At 49.0% G+C, this 21,288-nt stretch overlaps 1 protein-coding gene and 1 pseudogene across 2 annotated transcripts in view; both read right to left on the bottom strand.

Annotated features, from left to right (window-relative positions):
* Positions 1-51: 51 nt before the first annotated feature.
* On the bottom strand, positions 52-4,337 carry Cdk3 (cyclin-dependent kinase 3; annotated as a pseudogene). Its single transcript, NR_004853.1, has 7 exons — positions 4,221-4,337; positions 3,851-3,928; positions 3,659-3,779; positions 3,398-3,568; positions 3,206-3,307; positions 2,042-2,245; positions 52-685 (listed from the first exon to the last, which is right to left on the bottom strand). The product of NR_004853.1 is annotated as a cyclin-dependent kinase 3 (transcript).
* Positions 4,338-5,020: 683 nt separating this feature from the next.
* Ten1 (TEN1 telomerase capping complex subunit) overlaps positions 5,021-21,288 on the bottom strand; it is a 16,464-nt gene continuing 196 nt past the window's right edge. The window contains exons 2-4 of the mRNA NM_027107.1: positions 15,360-15,494; positions 14,571-14,728; positions 5,021-5,500 (exon numbers count right to left, since the gene is read on the bottom strand). Of these exons, the coding sequence (NP_081383.1) occupies positions 5,262-5,500; positions 14,571-14,728; positions 15,360-15,448 (486 nt within the window). The 5' untranslated portion in view covers positions 15,449-15,494 and the 3' untranslated portion in view covers positions 5,021-5,261. The remainder of the gene's footprint in view (positions 5,501-14,570; positions 14,729-15,359; positions 15,495-21,288) is intronic.

Below are 21,288 nucleotides of genomic sequence, written 5' to 3'. Positions count from 1 at the left end.
TTCCCTTTGTTGTCAGACCATGTCCCCCATACGAAGATTGACACCAAAAGCTCAGGAAGAAGTTACATTTATTTTCCATGTGTCACACAGAAGGACATCAACTGCCTATTTTTGATGACGCGACTACTTAGAACACCCTCAGGTGTTGTAACCACTCTTAGGATCAGAGAACTGCCCTGCCCCTCCTCCTGTTTAACTAGGTCCTCTGAACTGGAATTCAACTCTCCCAACAGCCTAAACCAAAAGACCAGCAGAGGGCACCCTCTCTCAGGGGCCATGCTCTGCAGCTGTGCAGTGAAGGCGAAGGGCTAGGGTCTCTTATCTAACCTGACACCTACTGTCTGGTCATTCAGAGGAGTTCTGTGCCCTGCCCCCAATTGGGCAGGGAGCACCTGCATGCCTTTCGAAAGTGCTCCATTAAATCCAACAAACAATACAGGAACTTGCCAACCTGTAGACGACATGAACCCAAGCCCCTCAGGGTCTGTTCTTCCCCAGAAAGGCAGAAAGGGAGGGAGGCAGCTGGCGAGGGTGTGAGGTGGTGGGCCCCACATACGTGTTCTCAGCGGGAGGAACGCCCTGCTGTACATTGTTGGGGTGCTAGGGAGTGTCCAGGAGAGAAGTAGGGATGGGCCAGGGCAGTCTTGGCTGAGATCCGCTGGCTGGGGTCATACTGCAGGAGTCGCTGGGGGAGGAAGGACAAGAGACTGTTGGGTGAAATCAGGGTAGAGAGGGAGTCCCTTCAACAGGTCCCAGGGGGAGGGAGAGCCATGCCTGAAAAGCAGGTCCCCCCCTCCCCCCAAACTGGAATTAGAGTTGACTATGAGACTCCTGGTATGGGTGCTGGGAACTGAACTCTGCAAGAGCAGCCATCTCTCCAGCCCCCAAATAGGGCCTCTTTGTTTGCCAGCACTGCATAGGCCAGGCTAGCTGACCTGTGAGCTCCAGGGATCCCCCTGTCTCAGGCCCCCATCCTGCCCTTGGAGCAGTGGAGTTACAGACTCCTGCTTCTGTGTTCAGCTTTAGGTACCATGACTGGGCCTCAAGAGCCTTACCCACTGAGCCACCCTACCCCCAGGCTTTGTGTGGTTCTGCAGATCTGAAGCCAAGCTCTCATGTTTATATGGCAAGCACGTTGCCAACTGAACCATCTTAGCCTGAGTTCCCCAGCGTTTAAGCCAGGTCTGGACGCTCCCAGAACTGAGGTTAAACAGTTAGTTTTTGAGTCCAGGCCTATGATTCATGGTTCCACCTGCTCCTGCTTGAGAACAGATGTCCAAAGAGTGCGCACTTGTGCTGGGGCAGGATAGACAGAACAAGTGGAGGAGGAGCTAACAGCCTAAGAGCAGGCCTATGCAGCTCACTCTCTGTAGTCACACACATAACCCAGGCAGGGTGCCAGGAAACAGCATTTGAAGGAAAAGTGGCTTTAGCAGGAAGTGCCTGCCATCCTGCTGGCGCTAGGTTGCTAGGCAGCACACATAGCCTTCTGGTGAGGTCACTTTGGCCTCGATGGCGGCCCTGCCCTTTCTTCCCTGGCCCAGCATGGGCAAACCCAGAAATGGGGACATCATGCTTGTGAGCAAACAGGGCTGGCTCTGAGGCCCAGGAGGCAGCTGAAGCATCATCAGTAGGGAGCCAGTGGTCCACAGGTAGGGAAGAGCTGCCCTGCACAGCCAGTCCTATGTGGAGACTGACCTGTGAGAGAGGTGCTATGGGGGACACTGAGGCAGGAGGAGGTGTGGCCTCTGCTCAGAGAACTGCTCCACCCAGATGGGGCAGGAAACCCACAAGAGAGTCAGACACAAAACAACAGCCAAGGCACAAAGCCAAAGCTAACTACTTTTGAGGAGTTTCAAAAGGGAGAGTGGACATTGGATTTATCAGGAGAGCGGCTCCTGACCGGATATATAGAGACAAGCCAAGTGTTTACAAAGGTCAGAGGAGTCCAGTCTCACTTGACTAGTTACATAAGAGGGTGGCTTGAAACAGGGGACCTTCTGCTGCTGCTAGGATGCTGTCCTTGTTTATTGGTACCTACCAGGAGCAGGTCCTTGCCTTCTGGTCCCAGACTAGGCACGATTTCCTCCAGCCCCTTCCTGCTCCATTTGGGGAAGCTACTCTGATAGTCAGGCATCTGGGAGACTCCGGGCCATGTGGCTTCACTGGGGGTCCCCAGGGTGCGAAAGATCCGAAAGAGCTGGTCAATCTCTGAGTCACCCGGAAACAGAGCTTTGCCAGTCACCTGGAGCAGGAGAGAAGTGTGTGCTCTGTATGACGCTAGTGATAGATGGTGGAGACACAGGAAGGGGCATTATTCACAAGATGGGTGTGTTGGTGCACACCTTTAATCCCAGTACTCTGGAGACAGGAAAGTGGATCTCTATGAGTTAGTTCAAAGCCAGCCTGGTCTACACAGTGAGTTCTAGGCCAGCCAAAGTTCCGCGGTGAGGCCTTGTCTCACAATAAACAATAAAGATGTCTTTCCCAGGGCTATGTTAAAATTCTCATCTTTTCTAGAACAAGGCTTGCCTCCCCAGCCAGCCCCATACACTCCTCAACCCACCTCTAATACAAGTATTAGCCATAGTAGGTTCCTGGTGGGCTGCCTAGTTCTGTGTAGCCCAGGCTGGCCTTGACCTACAGGAGATCCTCCTGCCTCAGTGCACCCCCTCCCCCCATAACTCCTGTTTCTGTTGTTGTTTATGCTAGACACGTGTTCTATCCTTGGGCTGCATTCTTAGCCCTTGTGTTTGAGGCTGGCCTTAAACTCGATATTGTCCTGTCTTTCCAAGTGCTAGGATGACTGGCATGTGCTACGATGCCTAGCTCAAATTTGTTGGTTTAAATGTTTTCATTTTACATTTATTGATTTAGTGTGTGTGTGTGTTTGCGCGCACGCGTGTCACTGTGCATGTGTGGCAGCAGTCAGGTGAGAGTTTTGTTTCTCTCCTTCCGCCACGATGGTTCTAGGGATCAAACTCAGGTGGTCAGGCTGGGTAGCAAGTACTTTTACCCACTAAGCCATCTCCCTGGTCACCAGCTCAAAGTCTGTTTCTGTTTTTTGTTGCAGTCTTGAAAGCCGTGGCCGTCACCAGCTTAGGTGACCACTCTGCCACTGAGAGACACCCCCAGCCCAGCTTGTCCCCAGCTTAGGTGACCACTCTGCCACTGAGACACCCCCAGCCCAGCTTGTCCCCTCTACCATCTCTGCAAAGATGCAGCCAATGCTTCAGATGTCCACAGCTGTTGAATAAAACTTGCTGCCCAAGAGGATCTCAGGGGCACGGTACCACAGGGTCACCACCTGTGGGGACAAGAACCAGCATCCTTCATGGTGGCTGAGTTCGCCAGTGATGTCATATGGCTGTCCCTCTCCTCCCCTGCCCTCCACTACCTCGTGGGTGTAGGTGCGCAGGGGAACCCCAAAGGCCCGAGCCAGTCCAAAGTCGGCCAGTTTGATGGCCCCGAGCCCATCAAGGAGCAGGTTCTGCGGCTTCAGGTCTCGGTGAATGACCCGGTGGGAGTGGCAGAAACTCACCCCTTCCAGCAGCTGGGCAAGGTAGCTCTGTGGAAATGACCAAGAAAAGCCATGGAGCAGGATGTGGCTGGCAGGAGTCTGGGTGTGGCTTTACCCTGTCACTTTCCCCCTGGGCACCTTGACAACGGGCAGAGGGAGCTCTGAGGTGGGGGAGGAATCCATGTGCCTCTTCAGGTCCTGAGTGAGGAACTCGAACACCATATACAGCTTCTTCTCTCTGTGGACCACATCCAGCAGCCTGCCGGGGAGGGGTCGGTCTCAGGATGCGGCATTTGGGGTCCCACCCCCCCACTTCCTTTCCCAGCTCACTTGATAATATTGGGGTGCTTCAGTTCTTTCAGCAGCGAGATCTCCCTGACGGCAGTGCTGGGAACTCCCTCGGCCTCCCTGTAGGAAAGGATGCAGCACCAGTGGGCACAGGGAGTCACTTCTGGCCGGGGTGTGTGCCTGTGCACCTTACTGCTGTGTTCCATTTCTGTACAGGAGGCCTATCCACGAGCGGGACCTGTGCTCCGCCGCATGCTTTACACCCACCAAGCTTCACAGAGGTTAGTCAGAGGGCAGGGAGGTAGGGGCTGCCCCTTCATGGCTACCCTAGGAGTTGGGTGCATGCCCCAGAGAGATCAGGTTTGGGCATTCCCTTGGGAGACAGTGTGTTGGGGAGAGTCCCCACACTCACAGATCCAGCCTGATCTTCTTGAGGGCCACAAGCTGCCCAGTCACTTTGTTCCTGGCCTTGTAGACCACCCCATAGGTCCCCTCTCCGATCTTCTCTACCTTCTGGAACACATCCATGCCTGTAGAGCTGCCCAGGGAAACAGATCACATCTGGACATTTACATTTCACAGCAAGAATCAATCCTGTCCCCCAGACTCCAGTCTCCACATAACACCCACCACAGCCCCAGCCAAGGCCTGGCTCTCCCCATGCACTGCCTGCCACCCATCTTGCTCAGGAAGATGGCTCAAGGCTGAGGACTGCTTCTTGCCCAGTCCGCCTGACCCAGCTCCTGGCGGCTTCTCCAGCGCCTGGCTACGGAATGCAGGAGAGCCCAAACTTCTACTTTAGCCCATGCCTGGGTCCAAGTAAAGCCACGCTTTGGGGGCCACAAGAATCGACCCATAAAAGCTGTACAGGGGAGCTGACAGCATAAGGCAGAGGTTAGGAGTAGGCCAAAGCCTCTGAGACCACAATCCCACCCTGGGTCACACATCAGGACCCTGGACCTCAGCCTTACCCGTCTGGCGATTCTTAGCCTCCACTGAGGTCAGAACTCCAGTAATAGTGAGCCCTTTGAGTCCTGCCCCACCCCCAACTCTGCCCCTACGTCCCTAGCAGTCTCCCCTCAGCCTCCTAGCCCAGGATTCACCAGAAGCCTTCAGCAGGCTGCAGCTTCTCTGTCAGACAAGCTGTCTGCTTGTGGCTCCCCCTGCTGGCCCCTTTTGGCTGCAGCCGGCTCCGCATCAGCACACACACTATACGCTTATACTCTTTATTCATGAGGCATTCAGGAACCCTTCACATCCCTCACAAGCCACAGCGCCAGGGCCCTGGGGTAGGGAATCATATTCATTTTCATTCTTCTTCTTCTTTGAGAGAGAGAGGGCATATGTGTTATGTAGCTCAGACTGGCTTTAAACTCCACCTCTTCCCGCCTCTCCCTGCCTGCACTGGGATTGCAGCATGGGCCACTACGGCCAGATTGGGTGGGCTTTCTGCTCAGTCCAGAGTTTGGGGAAGGGGCACCTGCTGCCCCCTGTTCTCTGGTTCCAGACTAAGGCTGTCACTGGGAATCGATTGAGGAGCAGGTGTAGGGGTTTGCAAGGTGCTGGCGTCTCCTATTGGCTGCTGCCTCTTCTGCAGGTGACGCCTCTGCTCCAAGATGGCTTTCTCTAACAGGGACAAATCCATCCCCTCCACACAGGTGAGCAGTCGGGCCCTCACCACAAAAGCTCCACCTGAAAGACAGACAGATGCCGAGGCATTAGCAGGGACTTCCTGGAGGGTCTGTTGACCTTCACTGATGACTCTGGGACTCTGGGTGTTCTCAGACTAGTTCACTCCTGAGGCACTAAGAAAGCTGGCAATCTGTCTCCAGGAGACTCGGAGCCTGGGCCTGCCATGCTCTGCAGAGGGCAGGAAGGTGGACCTCCACACATCACACACACACACACACACACACACACACACACACACACAACCTATTATTCCTTTGCCTTCCAAAAGCCCAGGGCTCAGAAAATACTCTGTCTGCCCTAGGGGAAAGGCCTCTTTGGCACTCTGGGACCAGGTCCTGAAAAACTGGGGTGAAGGGAAACCATGTCTGATAAACCTAAGAGACTGAGCTCCAGCCACTTTGGCCTCAATGGGGCGAGTCACTCACACCCAGCTCTTCAGTGACATGCATACAGCTGCAGAGTGTGCATGCAGCTCCCTGACAGGGCAAAGGGGGCACTGGATCCCCTGAAAGTGGAGTTGCGGGTGGTTGTGAGCCCCTGTGTAGGTGCTGGGAATCAAACCCATGTCCTTTTCAAGAGCAGCGAGTGCTCTTAACCACCGAGCCATCTCTCCAGTCCCAATACCTACTTATTCATGCTCAGATTTATTTTATGTATGGACACTTTTGCCTGCATGGAGGCGTGTGTGGCCGGTATGTGTGCCTGGTATCCCCGGATGACAAAGGAGGGGGTCATATCTTCTAGAACTGGATTTATGGATGGTCCCGAGCCACCGGATGAATGTTGGGAACGGAGCCAAAGTCTTCTGCAAAGGCAATGAGTGCTCTTAATCACGGAGCCGTCTCTCTAGCCCCTACTTAGGTTTAGACAGGGTTTATAGAGTCCAGGCTGTCCTAGGATTCCTATGTATCCTAGAATGGTCCGGAACACTTGATGCCCCTGCCTTTCCCTCTCAAGTACTAGGACTGCAGGTGCAGGTCACATCCCTGGTTCCCTGTGGTGATTAGAAAAACTTCCTCCTCAAGTTCTCCTTGGTTCCCAGGAACTTCCATGAACAACTCGGTGTTCCAGGACATTACCACATCTGCTTTGGATGCACTGGAGACATCAGGCTTAGGTCTAGCCTGGCCTTTCAGCTCTAGACCATTCACTCACTGCAGCCAGTCTGGGGCAGAACTTATCATCAAGCTGTCTAGGTTTCAACCCCCTACACAGATCACCCATGGAAAAAAAAAAGGACTTATTTGAGCCTCAGTTCCTTGGTGCCAAGTCACAGAGATGCTGAGCTTGCAGAGGTCTCGGAGTGCGACCCTGTCTGCATCTACTGATGGGTGTTGGTTGCCCATCATCACCTGAGAGGCCTCTGGACAGGCGGTGTCTATACACGTTAATCAAATATTCATACCGCCTTGAGAAGCCTGGGGCACACTTAGCTCTAAAGGGTTTTTTGTTTTTGTTTTTTAAAATATATGTAAGTGCACTGTAGCTGTCTTCAGACACACCAGAAGAGGGCATCAGATCTCATTACAGTTGGTTGTGAGCCACCGTGTGGTTGCTGGGAATTGAACTCAGGACCTCTGGAAGAGCAGTCAATGTTCTTAACCGCTGAGCCACCTCTCCAGAGTTTATAAGAGCTCCAAGAACAAGAACAGAATGAGATGTTCACAGCATCTCAGCAGCTGCTTGGGGGCTGGAGAGATGGTCAGTCAGGAGTCTGACTCCTAGCCTGTCAGGTGACTCACACGCAGCAGGTCTAGCCTCTGTGGAAACCTGTACACACACACACACACACACACACACACACACACACACACACAAGCAAACAATAAGTAACTTAAAACAAACAAACGGCAGCAGTAACAACAACGAAAACCAAGTGTAGACACACCAGAACAATGGGAAAAAAAGAAGCCAGGCGGTGATGGTGCACACCTTTCAACCCAACACTGAGGAGCGACTGATGGAGGACCCCTGTGAGTTCAAGGCCAGCCTGCTCTATATAGCAAGTTCCAGGACAGCCAGGGTGACACAGATAGAGACACCCCGTCTAAAAACAAAATTAACTGAAACAAAAATGGAGGGCATGGGAGGAGTTTGTTGAGAGCCCTTGATTATGATTTGATTGTGACACCATGGGGGTGTATGGGGTTCCACAATGAGAGGTGGGAGACACAGAACTTAAGGCAGGATCCTGTGTCAAATATTTTCAAACTTCTGGGGTGAAGATTTTCTTAGAAATCTGCTTAATGTCGGGCGGTGGTGGCGCATGCCTTTAATCCCAGCACTTGGGAGGCAGAAACAGGCGGATTTCTGAGTTCGAGGCCAGCCTGGTCTACAGAGTGAGTTCCAGGACAGCCAGGGCTACACAGAGGAACTCTGTCTCGAAAAACCAAACCAAACAAACAAAAAAAAGTAAGAAAATTAAAGAAAAAGAAAAAAAAAAAAGAAATCTGCTTAAATTTCACAGACTCTTAAAAGGTGTTTGCTTATACTTTAGAAGATTTAAATTTGTAAATTAGATATATACGTGTGTATCTATGAATGTGCGCATATGAGTGCAGGTGCCTATGAAGGCCTGAAGAGAATACTGGCTCCCCTGGAGCTGGAGTTACAGGTGGCTGTGACTGCCTGTGTGGGTGCTGGGAAGCAGGCTTGGATCCTGTGGAAGAGCAGCGAGTGGTTGCAGCTGTTGAGCCTTTGCTCCTGTTCATTACGTTCATCAGTCTCAGTTGGCTTTATCGTTTATTGTCTACAGAGTAAGCGGTCCCCAGAATGGACGGCTTCTCAGTGGCTCGGTCAGGCCATGGCTGCAGTCCAGGTGCTTCAGCCCATTCTGGATGGAAGGAGGAGAGATGGGAGTGCATGTGTGGCATCTGAGGATGGCAGCCTGTGGGTAGAAGGTGTGAGGTAAAGCAGGCAGGAAAGGGCTTGCCTAGAGTCCTAGCCCTTGGCAGGGTGTGGCTGAACAAAAATCCCATTTCAAAAAACAGAGCACTGCTAGCGTGTGCAAGGACCTGGGTTTGACCTTCAGCACAAACCAAAAACATGCATATACATATGCACATACACATACATATGCACATACACACAGGGTCTGGGAGATGGGTTGGTGGTTAAGAGCATGCAGAGGACCTGAGCTCAGTTCCCAACTGAGTCCAATTGCTTACAACTCTTTGATCCAGTTCTGGGGGGATCCAAAGCCACAGGTTTCTATGGGTACCTGCATATATGTGTACATACCTACACACAGACAGACGGGAACACACACATACACACACATTTAAAAGTAAAATAAATCTTCAAGAGAAGGGAAAAGGCCGGGTATGCAGCTCAGCCGGCAGAGCACTTGGCTAGCACCCCCTCAGCCGCTTAGCATCCGAGCTCCCACGAGCACCACATGAATCGGACACGCTAGCACATGCCTGTAACCCCAGCACTCGGGAGATCAGGAGGTCAAGGTTCTCCTCCAATGCATAGCCGGTTTGCGGGGAGTCTGCTGTACATGAGAGACCATCTAAGAACAGTCACACACAACCACGTGCCTAGCATGCAGGAGGTCCAGGTTCAAGCCTAAGCACACATGCAACTGTCAGGTACCACTGCCCTGCCGTGTGGAGACCACTAGTGCTGGCCTGCACGCCTTAATGGCAGTCACTCGACAACATCAAAGGTAGTCCTTGTATGGTCACCCCAAACCCACCAAGTCCTCATCCCTGCCCACACTCCTGGGTCCTGTGTCCTTCCTCTGTTGTACTGTGTTTCCCTCTTCCAGTGTCCTTATAAGAGTCTCACCTTTTCTCTGGGACTTGGCTGAAACCTGGCTTTATCCATATCAACAGGTCCTACTGTGCAGGAGGTGAGTCCAGAGTTCACCTGCTGCTCGGGTTTCCTGTTACACGCCCGGCTCCTTCCCACTGATAACTGTTTACAGCAGTTTACCTCTGCTCCAGTTCTCCCTCCCACACCCACCTCGCACCTTGGACTGGTTTGTTCTAGAATCTTACACCCTGTTTGTTCTCAGTATCTTCCTGACCTTTCACTCCTACTACTGCAGCCTTCTTCACCCCTTGGGTCTCCTGGACTCTCTCACCTTCTCTGTCTCTTCAGCCGGCCCTAAGTACCTCCCAGCCATTTTCCTGGTATTGCAGGACTCAGCCTTTGCCTTCCAACCTGCCTGCCTGATGCATCTCCAGCCTCTGCCCTCCCCGGTCGCATCTCTGATGAGTACAGAGAAGCCTCAGACCACAAAACATATTCTCACTGTAACACAGGGACTTCAGAGTCTCCTCTCACTGAACAGCTTTCCTTGTCTGTCTAGAAACTCTTCTGTGTCCTGGCTAGCCTGGCCTCACGCTCAGTGACAGTTATGCAGGCATTACCAAACATGTAACTCTCCTGCCTCATACCTATCTCTCCTAGAAAAATTCCTTTACCTTTGTGTTGCCACCACTGAGCTTGGCTTCCTTCCCCCAGCTCCCTTCTTCTTTTCACTTTCTGAGGTATGGCCTTGCCAAGATACCCAAGCTGCCCTTGAACTCACTCTGTATCCCTGGTAGGCCTGGAACTTCCTGGGCAGCTAAGATTACAGTCACTGTGTAACCCCAGGCCTACTTGTTGCCAACCACTTGAATTATTTCAAAGCATCTAGCAGAGAGGATATTTTGATTATTCTGAGCTCTCTCTATCTCTCTCTCTCTCTCTCTCTCTCTCTCTCTCTCTCACACACACACACACACACACACACACACACAGACATGCGCGCGCGCAGAAGATAAATGTCTACAGAGATTGATATACCAATTGTTCTGATGTAATCATTCATTACCTACCATGGACATGTATTGAAATGTCACCCTGTGTCCATAGTATGGCTATACAATCACCATGTGACAATTAAAAGTTTTTACAAGCCAGGCATGGTAGCGCACACCTTTAGTCCCAGCACTCGGGAGGCAGAGGCAGGTGGATTTCTGAGTTTGAGGCCAGCCTGGTCTACAAAGTGAGTTCCAGGACAGCCAGGGCTACACAGAGAAACCCTGTCTTAAAAAAACAAAAAAAAAAAAAGTTTTTACAATAGTTTTTAAAAGGTGAGAAAAGAGGTTTGTGAGGTGGCAGTTGTTACAGCCAGTATGCTTATACAAGGTGTGATTATTACTAATTACACACAGGGGAAGATGTTTAGAAACACCTCAGACAGGGACCCATCAGGGCCTTGGACGGTACCAAGCGGTGTCAGATTCCGGGAGATGATCACAGAGCTGGTGCTGTTCCACACCAGTCTCCTGGCTGGCTCTAGATGTAAAACATGGGAGAAAGGTTCCTCTGCCCGACCTCTCCTTTGTCCTCAGAACTTTCCACCTGGACACAGTGCACTGCACATGTTTGATGGACCTTTGTATCCGCCAGGACTTAAGGCCTGGCCCAGGAAGGATGAAAGCTGTGTACCTCCTGCTCAGGGGAAAGGTCAGGACAGGCATGGCCACACTCAGCCAGCTCAGGGTTCCACCCACGGCTCGCTCATCAATTCCTTACTCCACATCACAGTGGCACATTAAAATCCTCAGGAAATGCATAAAAACGTTATGAGAAAAGAAGGCAAGCACAAGATGGAGCACGGCAAGCAGAAGGTGGAGCACAGCAAGCAGAAGGTGGAGCACGGCCTTAGAGAGCACCAGGCCAGCACACGATGCTCAACGAGGCCGACGTGAGCGTGCGCGCCCACACAGTGAATGAGGAGGGTGTTTGTGTTTTTTAAGATTTATTTATTTATTTTATGCATATGACTACACTGTAGCTATCTTCTGACACACATCAGAAGAGGGCATCCGATCCCATTACAGATGGTTGTGAGCTACCACATGGTTGCTGCTGGGAATTGAACTCGGGACCTCTGGAAGAGTAGTCAGTGCTCTTAACCCTTGAGCCACCTCTCCAGCCCAGGTTTTTTTTTTTTTTTTTTTTTTTTTTTTTTTTAAAGATAAAAGGCCCTTAGTGCCTCCTCTCATTTCTCTCTCAAATCAGTTATGAGGGAAGGAACTCTGACCTTCAAATCTTAAATCTGGGTCAGAGGAACTTTTATTAAGTCCATTATAATTAAAATCAGCACTATTTAATTAATTAATTAATTACATTAATTGAAGTCCTGGGATTAAAGGCGTGTGCCATCACTGCCTGGCTGCTAACATCAGTTTTAAAAATGCTAAGAGAAGTCTAAAAATTAGATGGTTGTGGTTACACATATGTAAAATCCTAGTACTCAGGAGTTAGAGGCAGGTGGATCACAAATTCAAGGCCAGCCTGGGCTATATATTGAGAGACTCTGTCTCCAAGCAAGGGGAAGGGAGGGAGAGTTTTATGCCATAGCCAGTCTAGTGGCACATTTATGAGGGAGGCAGAGGCAGAGACAGAGAGGCAGAGAGGCAGAGAGAGAGGCAGAGAGGCAGAGAGGCAGAGAGAGAGAGGCAGAGAGGCAGAGGAGGCGGCCAAGGGACCACAGTTTTAGCTTTTAAAATTTTAAAGATGTATTTACCTATGTGTATGACTATCTGTGTGTTTGTCTGTGTGGAGATCAGACTAGCATGTCACATCCTGTGAACCTGGAGCTATGGGCAGTTATGAGCTGCCATGTGGGTGCTACAAATATGTATCATAACAGGCATGGTCATCTACAAGAACAGCAAATGCTCTTAACTGCTGAGCTTTCTCCAGCTCCAACCACAAGTATAAGGCCAGCCTTGGCTATACTACTATTTAGAGGGGAGCCCAGGATATATGAAACCGTCTCAAAAACAACACACACACTAAATAAGAACACGTTTTATATGTTTTTTTTTTAAAAAAAAACTTAAAAAAAAACCAACTAAACATAGACAGGAAGTACAGTATGCTATTAACCATGTAAAGGAAAATGGTATAGAAAAAAATCCTGGGGACACCACAACACTCCGGCTTAAGTGACTTACCGCTCCCTGGCAGCGGATCCTGCACTGTCTCTCTTTTTGATCATTTTCTGAAGTTTTTTTTTTTAAAGATTTATTTATTTTATTTATTTGAGTACATAGTTGCTGTCTTCAGACACACCAGAAGAGGGCATTGGCTCCCATTACAGATGGTTGTGAGCCACCATGTGGGTGCTGGGAATTGAACTCAGGACCTCTGGAAGAGCAGTCAGTGCTCTTAACCGCTGTTTATTTTGTTATTTTATGCATGTAGGTGTTTTGCCTGTGTGGATGTGCATGTATGCAGTCCCCGTGGAGGCTGATGACGGTGGCAGATCTCCAGAGCCTGGGCTTATGCATGGTTATAAGGCTTCCTGTGGGTGCTGGGAATTGAACTGGGGTCCTTCCTCTGCAAGAGCAACAAGTACTCTGAACTGATGAGACATCTCTCCAGCCCCTTGTACTGTTTAGGTCAGGAAATTTAACTTTTAAATAAAACTCCTTGCTGCTTGCTGAGAGAGATGGACGGACTACTGACTACGGGAGCCAGGTTCAGCATCATGTACCTGCAGTGCCAATTACCGAGAAGGCTAAGGTGAGAGGATCAGCTGAGCTCAGGGAGAACCTGACAGAACAATATGATGAGACATTGTCTCTAATTAAACAAAGTTGGAAAGTACTGGCCCGGAAGTTAGTAACATAATTGCTCTAGGTAGGGTTAAAGGTGACCTCCTCTGTTTCTTTCCCTCCCGGTTCCCTCCATCTCTGCACTGTTGCTGATGAACCATGGCCTTCCCCATGCCAGGCAAGCACTTCACGCCTCCCCTACAGCCTCAGCCCCCTTTCCTGCTTCTTTTTACTCTGTAAATTCTCTACGAGGAACACTGGCTCCTTTGATAGAAGAGTTGGGGAAGCAAATGCTAACAGATGGCCAACTACGACACTGATAAATCCCCCAGGGGGAGAGAAGTCACCGCCCCCTCTCCAGCACCTGGGAGCACAGCCTGATCAATGACTCTTGTTTTTTTTTTTTTGTTTTTTTTTTTTTTTAAAGCAGGGACTAGAACCCAGGACTAGTGCATGCTGGGCATCTACCACTTACCCACACTTCAGCCTGGCCCTCGATGCTTTCTGCCAGATAGACTGCTGCTCCAGACTACTTTAACTCCTCCCTTGTATGTTCTCTCTCTCATGGGGACTTGCTGGCCCATCACTACAGCCCCATCACTACAGCCCCGTCACTACAGCCCCGTCACTACAGCCCCGTCTTCTCTTGAGCCTTGGTTTCCATGAAGTAGTCATAAGATGGAAATTAGGGCCTGTGGGCATCTTAGGAAAGATCTAAGCCAACTACCTCACATACAGAGCCTCAGAACCTGGCTCTTCTCTTCTGTCACGTCTCCATGGTGACATCTCTTCATATGGCTGGTTCATTCCAGTCCAATCACACCTGTTTCCCAAGAGTCCTTGACCTCTTGGGCTGATCTGTAGGCAAGGATAATCCCAGCAGGTCACAGGACAGGCCCAGCCCATTCCTACCCTAATTAGTCTTCATGTGTTGGCTTGTGCATGTCATGGCACTCGTGTGGACATCAGAGGCTAACCTTGGGAGTCGGGCCTTGCCTTTCACCTTGTTTGAGGTAAGGCCTTTTGCTCACCCCTGTGTACATCAGTTTGGCCTCTTGTCTCTGCTTCCCATCTCTTTGTGGGAACACTGGAATCAGAAATTTATTGAGTTTTGTTCTGGGAAACTGAACTTCTGGGAAACTCACATTTCTGTGGCAAGCACTTAACCACTGAGCTACAGCCCAGCCCATTTCTCTGCATCTTTTGTTTGTTTGTTTTGTTTTTGTTTTAGACAGAGTCTCTCTCTCTCTCTCTCTCTCTCTCTCTCTCTCTCTCTCTCTCTTTTGGTTTTTGTTTTTGTTTTTTGAGACAGGGTTTCTCTGTATAGCCTTGGTGTAGCCCTGGGTGTCCTGAACTCACTATGTAGCCCAGCCTGGCCTTGAACTCACAGAGATCCGCCTGCCTCTGCCTCCCAAGTGCTGAGACTAAAGGCATGCGCCCCAGGTCCAGTGCATTCTCAATTTACAGGAGCCAGGGTGAAGCAGGTTGTAGGTAGCACACCTTACCCTCCATTCGCTCCAGGTCCCCAAGAACCATGTACAGGAAGTTCACATGTGCCTCAAAAGGCTCCACCAAGTTGGTGCAGACAAGCAGTTGACACTGATCAGGTTTCTGCGGAGCTGCCAGGGTCATGAGGGAGCGTGCCATGTCATAGAGATACAACCTGGAGGGCACAGGAAGTGTGAACATTTCTACTCACAGACAAGCCCACCACCAAGCTCCAAAGGTTTGAAGAGGCAGCAAATACACGGAAGCCCATGCTTGGCCTCAATCTGGTCGAAGAAATAAAATATAAGCAACAGATCCGAACACAGCGTATGGTTCTCACTACCATACGGATAGGATAGCTTTCAAATGCTTACTCTTGCTTTGAACTTGGTAAATTTTTTTAGAGACAAGGTCTCAGTATGTTTCCCTGGCTGGCCTGTAACTCAATATGTAGACCAAGCTGGCCCTGAACTCACCTGCCTCTGCTTCCCAAGGGCTGGAAATAAAGGCAGGAGCCACCATACCCAGCTTATTCTTTTCTCTTTTGAGAAACGACATTGCCAAGCTACCCAAGCAGGCCTTAAACCCCAGATGCTCCTGCACCGCCTTCCAAACGGGGACAGCGTGTCCCGTGCTTGTGTCACTTTACTCTCAGGTAACTTGTGACATAACAACATACAACTAACACAATTGTGTGTGTGTGTTTATAATTAGGCAAAATCCTATTAAAACCGTATTAGCAGAGTGTTTTAGGAGGGGAGGTATTTAGCTATCTGTCTCCTACCACATGAAGAGATGAGCCTTACCTGCCAAATGTTCGCAGTGTGCTTCCTTCGGGGACATGGCCGTCACTGACCTCCCAGGGAAAGTAATAGACCCCAGGCTTAGGCAACATTGTCAGCACCAGGATCCAAATCGTTGGCAAGGGACTTTGAAGATTCCTGATAAATCAAGCCAACCACAAGTCTTGAGAGATTTCCCACATTTGGAAGACTAGCTGGCTGTTAGCATTTCTCCTAGGCTCCGCCCCACAGTTACCTGCTGTCTGGCCCCTCCTCAATTTCTTACTCTCTGCCCTTTCTCTTCTTGTCCTTCTCCCTCTCTCGCCACTGTGTTCATGGCCGGCCTAGACTCCTCTACACTCTCTTCCCCACTCCTCTCTCTCTGTCTCTACTTCCTCCTCAACTCCCCTTCCCATGCCCTAAATAAACTATTCTATACTATACCATCACATGCTGGTCCCTCAGGGGTTAGGAATACCTCAGCATGGGCCTGCAGAGGTACCCCTTCCACCTCACTATACCTCTTTTCTACCAAACATATCCTAGGTCCTTCTTTTTTTAATTTATTATTTATTATATGTAAGTACACTGTAGCTGTCTTCAGACACTCCAGAAGAGAGAGTCAGATCTCATTACAGGTGGTTGTGAGTCACCATGTGGTTGCTGGGATTTGAACTCCAGACCTTCAGAAGAGCAGTCGGGTGCTCTTGCCCACTGAGCCATCTCACCAGCCCCCTTCTTTTTTATAAAACGTAACACTAGACCCAGTAGGAAGGCCTTTGAAAGTGAAAGGGTTTTTTATATAGATTATGAGTTCCCATGTTAATGTACAGCCTGCATCTCACACCGACCCGTATACATTAGACGTAAGGACAAGCTACAGAGAAAAAGCACTGTCCCACTGCAGTCTCTGTTCTCCATCGAGTTCATAAAGCAGAGGTCTGTAAAGTAGTACGTGTTAGCTGGGCCATGGTGATGCACACCTTTGATCCTAGCACTTGGGAGGCAGAGGCAAGTGAATCTCTGAGTTCGAGGCCAGCCTGGATTACCAGAGAAGTTCTAGACCAGCCATAAGCACACAGAAAGACCATGTCTCAGAAAATAAAACAAAAGAATGCACGTATGTATTCAATCTTTGTGAGCAAGATGGTCTCTATGTCTGCTCACCTCTTCCATAGAGATGCTTTTGATTGTGATTTTATGTATATGAGTGTTTGGCTGCCTGTGTTTCTATGAGCAAAGGCCCGAGGAGCCAGGAGATGGTAAAAGGACCCCCTGGAACATGTGAGCTCCCATGTGGGTACTGGAAATCCAACCCAGGTCCTCTGGAAAAGCGGCATGCCTGTGGAGGCCAGAAGAGGGTGTCAGTTTCCTTGGACTGGATTTCTGGGCAGTTGTGAGTCACCTGATGTGGGTGCTGGGAACTGAACTCAGGTCCTCTGCAAGAGCAACAAGTGCTTCTAACCCTGGCTGAGCCATCTCTGCGGCCCTTGAACATTTTCCTTTAAAGACTGGGTTTCACTCTGGGGTCCCACCTGGCTTCTAACTTTCTTCCTCCCACACAGATCAGCTTCTCAATGCTTGCATTGATAGTATGCACTATTACATGAAGCTCTGTGGACCTTTGACCCCAGATTTCCCGCTTTTAGAAATGGGCCAGTAAATGTCTGTCATTTAGGTCACTCTGTGGCTTTCTGTTGCAACAGTTCAGGGCAGGTAACATAATATCACTTCTGATGCTAGATTAGGTTCAGACTAAGACATTTCATAAAGGACAGAATCACTCAACAGTAAAGCCATGAAAAGAAAAGTAGATTAGACGGTAGCCTGCATCAACATTAAGTTATCTTCATCAACATTATCTCCATCAACATTAAGTTATCTTAACCGTAGTCATTCTGTAAATGTCCTTATTTGTAGGAAATTTGTACATATTGGTAAATAAAGGAAGACTTACACAAAGTTTCCTTAAACAGCTCCAAAGCAGGGAGTGAATAAATAAGGCTGACCTCCAGGTGACAGATAAAGCAACGATAACTAGAGAAACTGGGTGAAAGGTGGATTGCTTCTTTATTCTCTTACTGAGATCCACCAAAAATAAAAAAATCCATAATTGGTGGTCAGACTACAGAACTCCCTATAAATGGTATAAAAGTCACCTCTCTCTATAATCAACAGAAGTCAGTCTTAGATTGGTTCAAGGTGCCACACTGGGTGGGAAGTTGCCTAGTGTCAGCCTTTATTTTGTCTCCTTCTGACTCACAGACTCAGGACTTGTACCTGAGCCTTTCCTGATACTCAAACAGGTTTTATTTGTCTAGTTTTAGACAAAAACATGTGGCAGGTGGGAGTTGGGTGGCACATGCCTTAATCCCAGCACTTGGGAGGCAGAGGCAGAGGTAGAGGCAGACGAATCTCTGACTTTGAGGCCAGCCCGGTACACAGAATGAGTTCCAGGACAGCCAGAGCTACACAGAGAAACCCTGCTACAAAAAAACCCAAACAAACAAACAGCCATGTAGCTCTATGTGGCTTCTAACTCACAACATTATGTAGTAAACCAGGCTGGCCTCAGACTTACAGAGATCACCCTGCCTCTGCTGCCTGACAACAGTCTTTTTGAAAAAGAGAAAGGGCATTTACTATTGGTGTATACACATGCACACGCGTGTCAGAGCACACAAGTGGAGGTCAGAAGACAGCCGTGTGGAGCCGCTTCTCTTGTTTCAAAACCTTTATGTGGGGCTGCAGAGCTGGCTCAGAGATTAAGAGCTAGCTGCTCTTCCAGAGGCCCTGAGTTCAATTCCCAGCAACCATGTGGTGGCTCACAACCATCTGTGATGGGATCTGATGCCCTGCTCTGGTGTGTCGGAGAAGAACCACAATGTGGTCACGGACATAGAATAAATAAATCTTAAAAACAAACAAATAAACCAACCTTTATGTGGGTTCTGGGACTGACCTCAGGCCTGTGGACTTGCATGCCAGGAAGCAAGTGCCTTTATCTACTGAGCCATCTCAGCAGCCCAATGTGAACAGCTTGTTGTTTTCCAGACTTCCATGACTCCTCTTCTAGATCCCCTTTTATATCAGATATTTATGTCTCTGACCCTGGGTCTTTCTCCTCTATCTATTGCCCTGCCCAGCCTGTACCCCAACACTGATTTATCTCATTCACTGCAGTGTACTGAGTAATCAGATTTCAAACAGTGTGACTCTGCTCACCCCATTATCATCCCCATGAGGGCAGGGCTCTCTGATGACTGTGTTCTTTGCGCCTACCAGGTTTTTGTTTTTTTAAATAATTTATTCTTGTTCTACATGCATTGGTATTTTGCCTATGTATGTCTGTGTGAGGGTGTCAGATCCCCTGGACCTGTAGTTACAGACAGTTGTGAGCTGTCATGTAGGGGCTGGAAACTGAACCCAAGTCCCCTGGAAGAGCAGTCAAGTGTGTTTAACCACTGAGCCATCTCTCCAGCCCATGCCTACCAGTTTTGGGGCATTATTAACTATGAATGGATAAACATCCATGAAGAGAATAAAAATCAAGACAGCCATCCTACGCTTGCTGGGCACTGAGCTCATGCCATACCTCACTACCCTCATGAATGTTAATCTGCCAGCATCTGCCTTTATCAGCAGGCGGAGCTAGCTCTGCTTGGACTGTCCACCCAGGTTAATGGCTTCAATATTAACTGTCAGTCCACTCTCAGAGGCTATCTGAATCCCCTCACCTTGCCATTTCCAATTTTGTACTGATTCTTTTGTTGTTTTTGCTGGTTTCTGTTGTTGTTATTATTTTGAGACAGGGCCTCAATACATAGCTTTGACTGGCTTGGAACTCACTATGTAGACCAGGATGGCACAGAACTCATAGAGATCCACCTGCCTCTGCCTCTGCCTCTGAGTGGGAGGACTGAAGGAATCTCCACCCCACCCAACCTGTACTGCCATTCTTATGCAGCTATAATTAAAACTCATGGTTCAAAGTGCTGCCTTAAACCAAACTAACAGTTCTCTACAACCCAGGCTGGTCTTGAACTTGTGATCTTCCTGCCTCAGCCTCCTGAGTAGCTGATGTTCCAGGCCTATGCCAACAGGCCAGGTCAAACTTCCAATTGTTGATAAATCTGACCATACCTTTCCCTCTCTGAGATACTGCCAAAGGTTTGCCATGTAGTCTTTTCCCTTTACCTCAGTAAGCAATAGCCTTGGTTTTTATCTCATCAATAACTTGTTAATTGTATTTGGGATCCAAGCTTCTGCTAAGAGGAATAAAATTCACAAGAACCCAACTAAACAAGATATCAGTGCCTAAGTGTCCTTGAAAATATCCTCAGTAACAGAACCTTGCTCAGGTATATGGAGCCAGAGCCAAAGGTACAAGCAACAACAATGATATAGTCTTTATTTAACTTCTCAGAATTTTTCTTCTTTTCCCTTTTAAACTTTTAAATTTTGTGGAGCTGAGGATGTAGCTGAGAGGTCTATCTCCTGCATCAAGAAAAAAAAGTGTGCCGGGCGTGGTGGCGCACACCTTTAATCCCAGCACTCGGGAGGCAGAGGCAGGCAGATTTCTGAGTTCGAGGCCAGCCTGGTCTACAAAGTGAGTTCCAGGACAGCCAGGGCTATACAGAGAAACCCTGTCTCGAAAAACAAACAAAACAAACAAACAAACAAACAAACAAAAAAGAAAAGAAAAGAAAAAAGAAAAGAAAGTGCATTAAAATATTGAATTTTGGGGGCTCCATTAACTTTGCATTCAGGCTAAAGCCTTCATTCGTTTAACCCATTCTCAGCACCGTTACTGTAAAAGGGTCTTACATATGTTGTTACAAGGGCAAGTTAGAGAGGTAATGAAGAAATGTAGTTCTTTTTTTTTTTTTTTTTTTTTTTTCGAGACAGGGTTTCTCTGTGTAGCCCTGGCTGTCCTGGAACTCACTTTGTAGACCAGGCTGGCCTCGAACTCAGAAATCCACCTGCCTCTGCCTCCCCAGTGCTGGGATTAAAGGCGTGCGCCACTACCGGCGTAGTTCTTTTTGGTGGCATGAAATCAAATGAAGAAAGAGTGCATTTTACTTAGCACTTAAAGGCTTTTTGAAACAAGGCATTACACAGCCCAGGCTGCCTTCAGTCCGATTCTATATAGCTGATAATGATCTTGGACTTCGTGATCCTCAGACCTCCACTTGAAGTTGCAAGCCTGTGTGTGCCACGGTGCCCAGTTTATGCTGTGCTTTGAGATTATATTTTGGCTTTAGTGCATGCTCGACATCTCCAGCCTACTACTTAGCAATTTTTAAGGAAGAATTAAAAAACAAACTGGTGAAAACTGGCTGTCTTTGAGGCTCAGGAACTCTTTGTTATAAATCCTACGCTAGAACTTCTTAGGCGTAGGTACATCTTCGATGACGATAATGATATGGCAAAGTAAAGTCTAGATTTCAAAATTTCTAGGACCTGCCCTGCCGGTTTAGGTGGGAAAAGACTTGGGCTATAAAATGTAGAGAAACTGGACCTGTTCCCTCTCGCTTTAAATCCAGGCCCAGTGCATAAACCCGGAAGCTCCGCAGGACCAGGTCCTTGCATCCCAAGTCTCTAACGTCAGTCAAGTCGGCAATATTTTTAGCCAACGACAATGAACCGTCTCCCGAACGTAACCTTTGTCCTGTTACCCTTTCGCTCCAATTTGTTTGGGTTCCAGTAAAATCAACAGCTTTCCTCTATTAGCCTCCTCACCCCGCCCGAGACCCTTGACACCCATTCCCTTCTGGTTTCCGGGGACACTGTGGTGAGAGGACCCCCCCCCCACACACACACACACCCACCGCCCTAGCCTGAAAGGAGGTGAGTCCCACAGCGCAGGCGCAATCCCGCCCCTCAAGGCCCTGGCCAATCGGTTGCGCGCGTCTCCAGGGCTCTTTTCCTCCCGGAAAGATCACGTGAACCT

The sequence above is a fragment of the Mus musculus genome, chromosome 11, assembly GCF_000001635.26.
Source record: "Mus musculus strain C57BL/6J chromosome 11, GRCm38.p6 C57BL/6J".
Taxonomy (NCBI): domain Eukaryota; kingdom Metazoa; phylum Chordata; class Mammalia; order Rodentia; family Muridae; genus Mus; species Mus musculus.
This window is presented reverse-complemented; position numbering and strand designations above follow the sequence as displayed.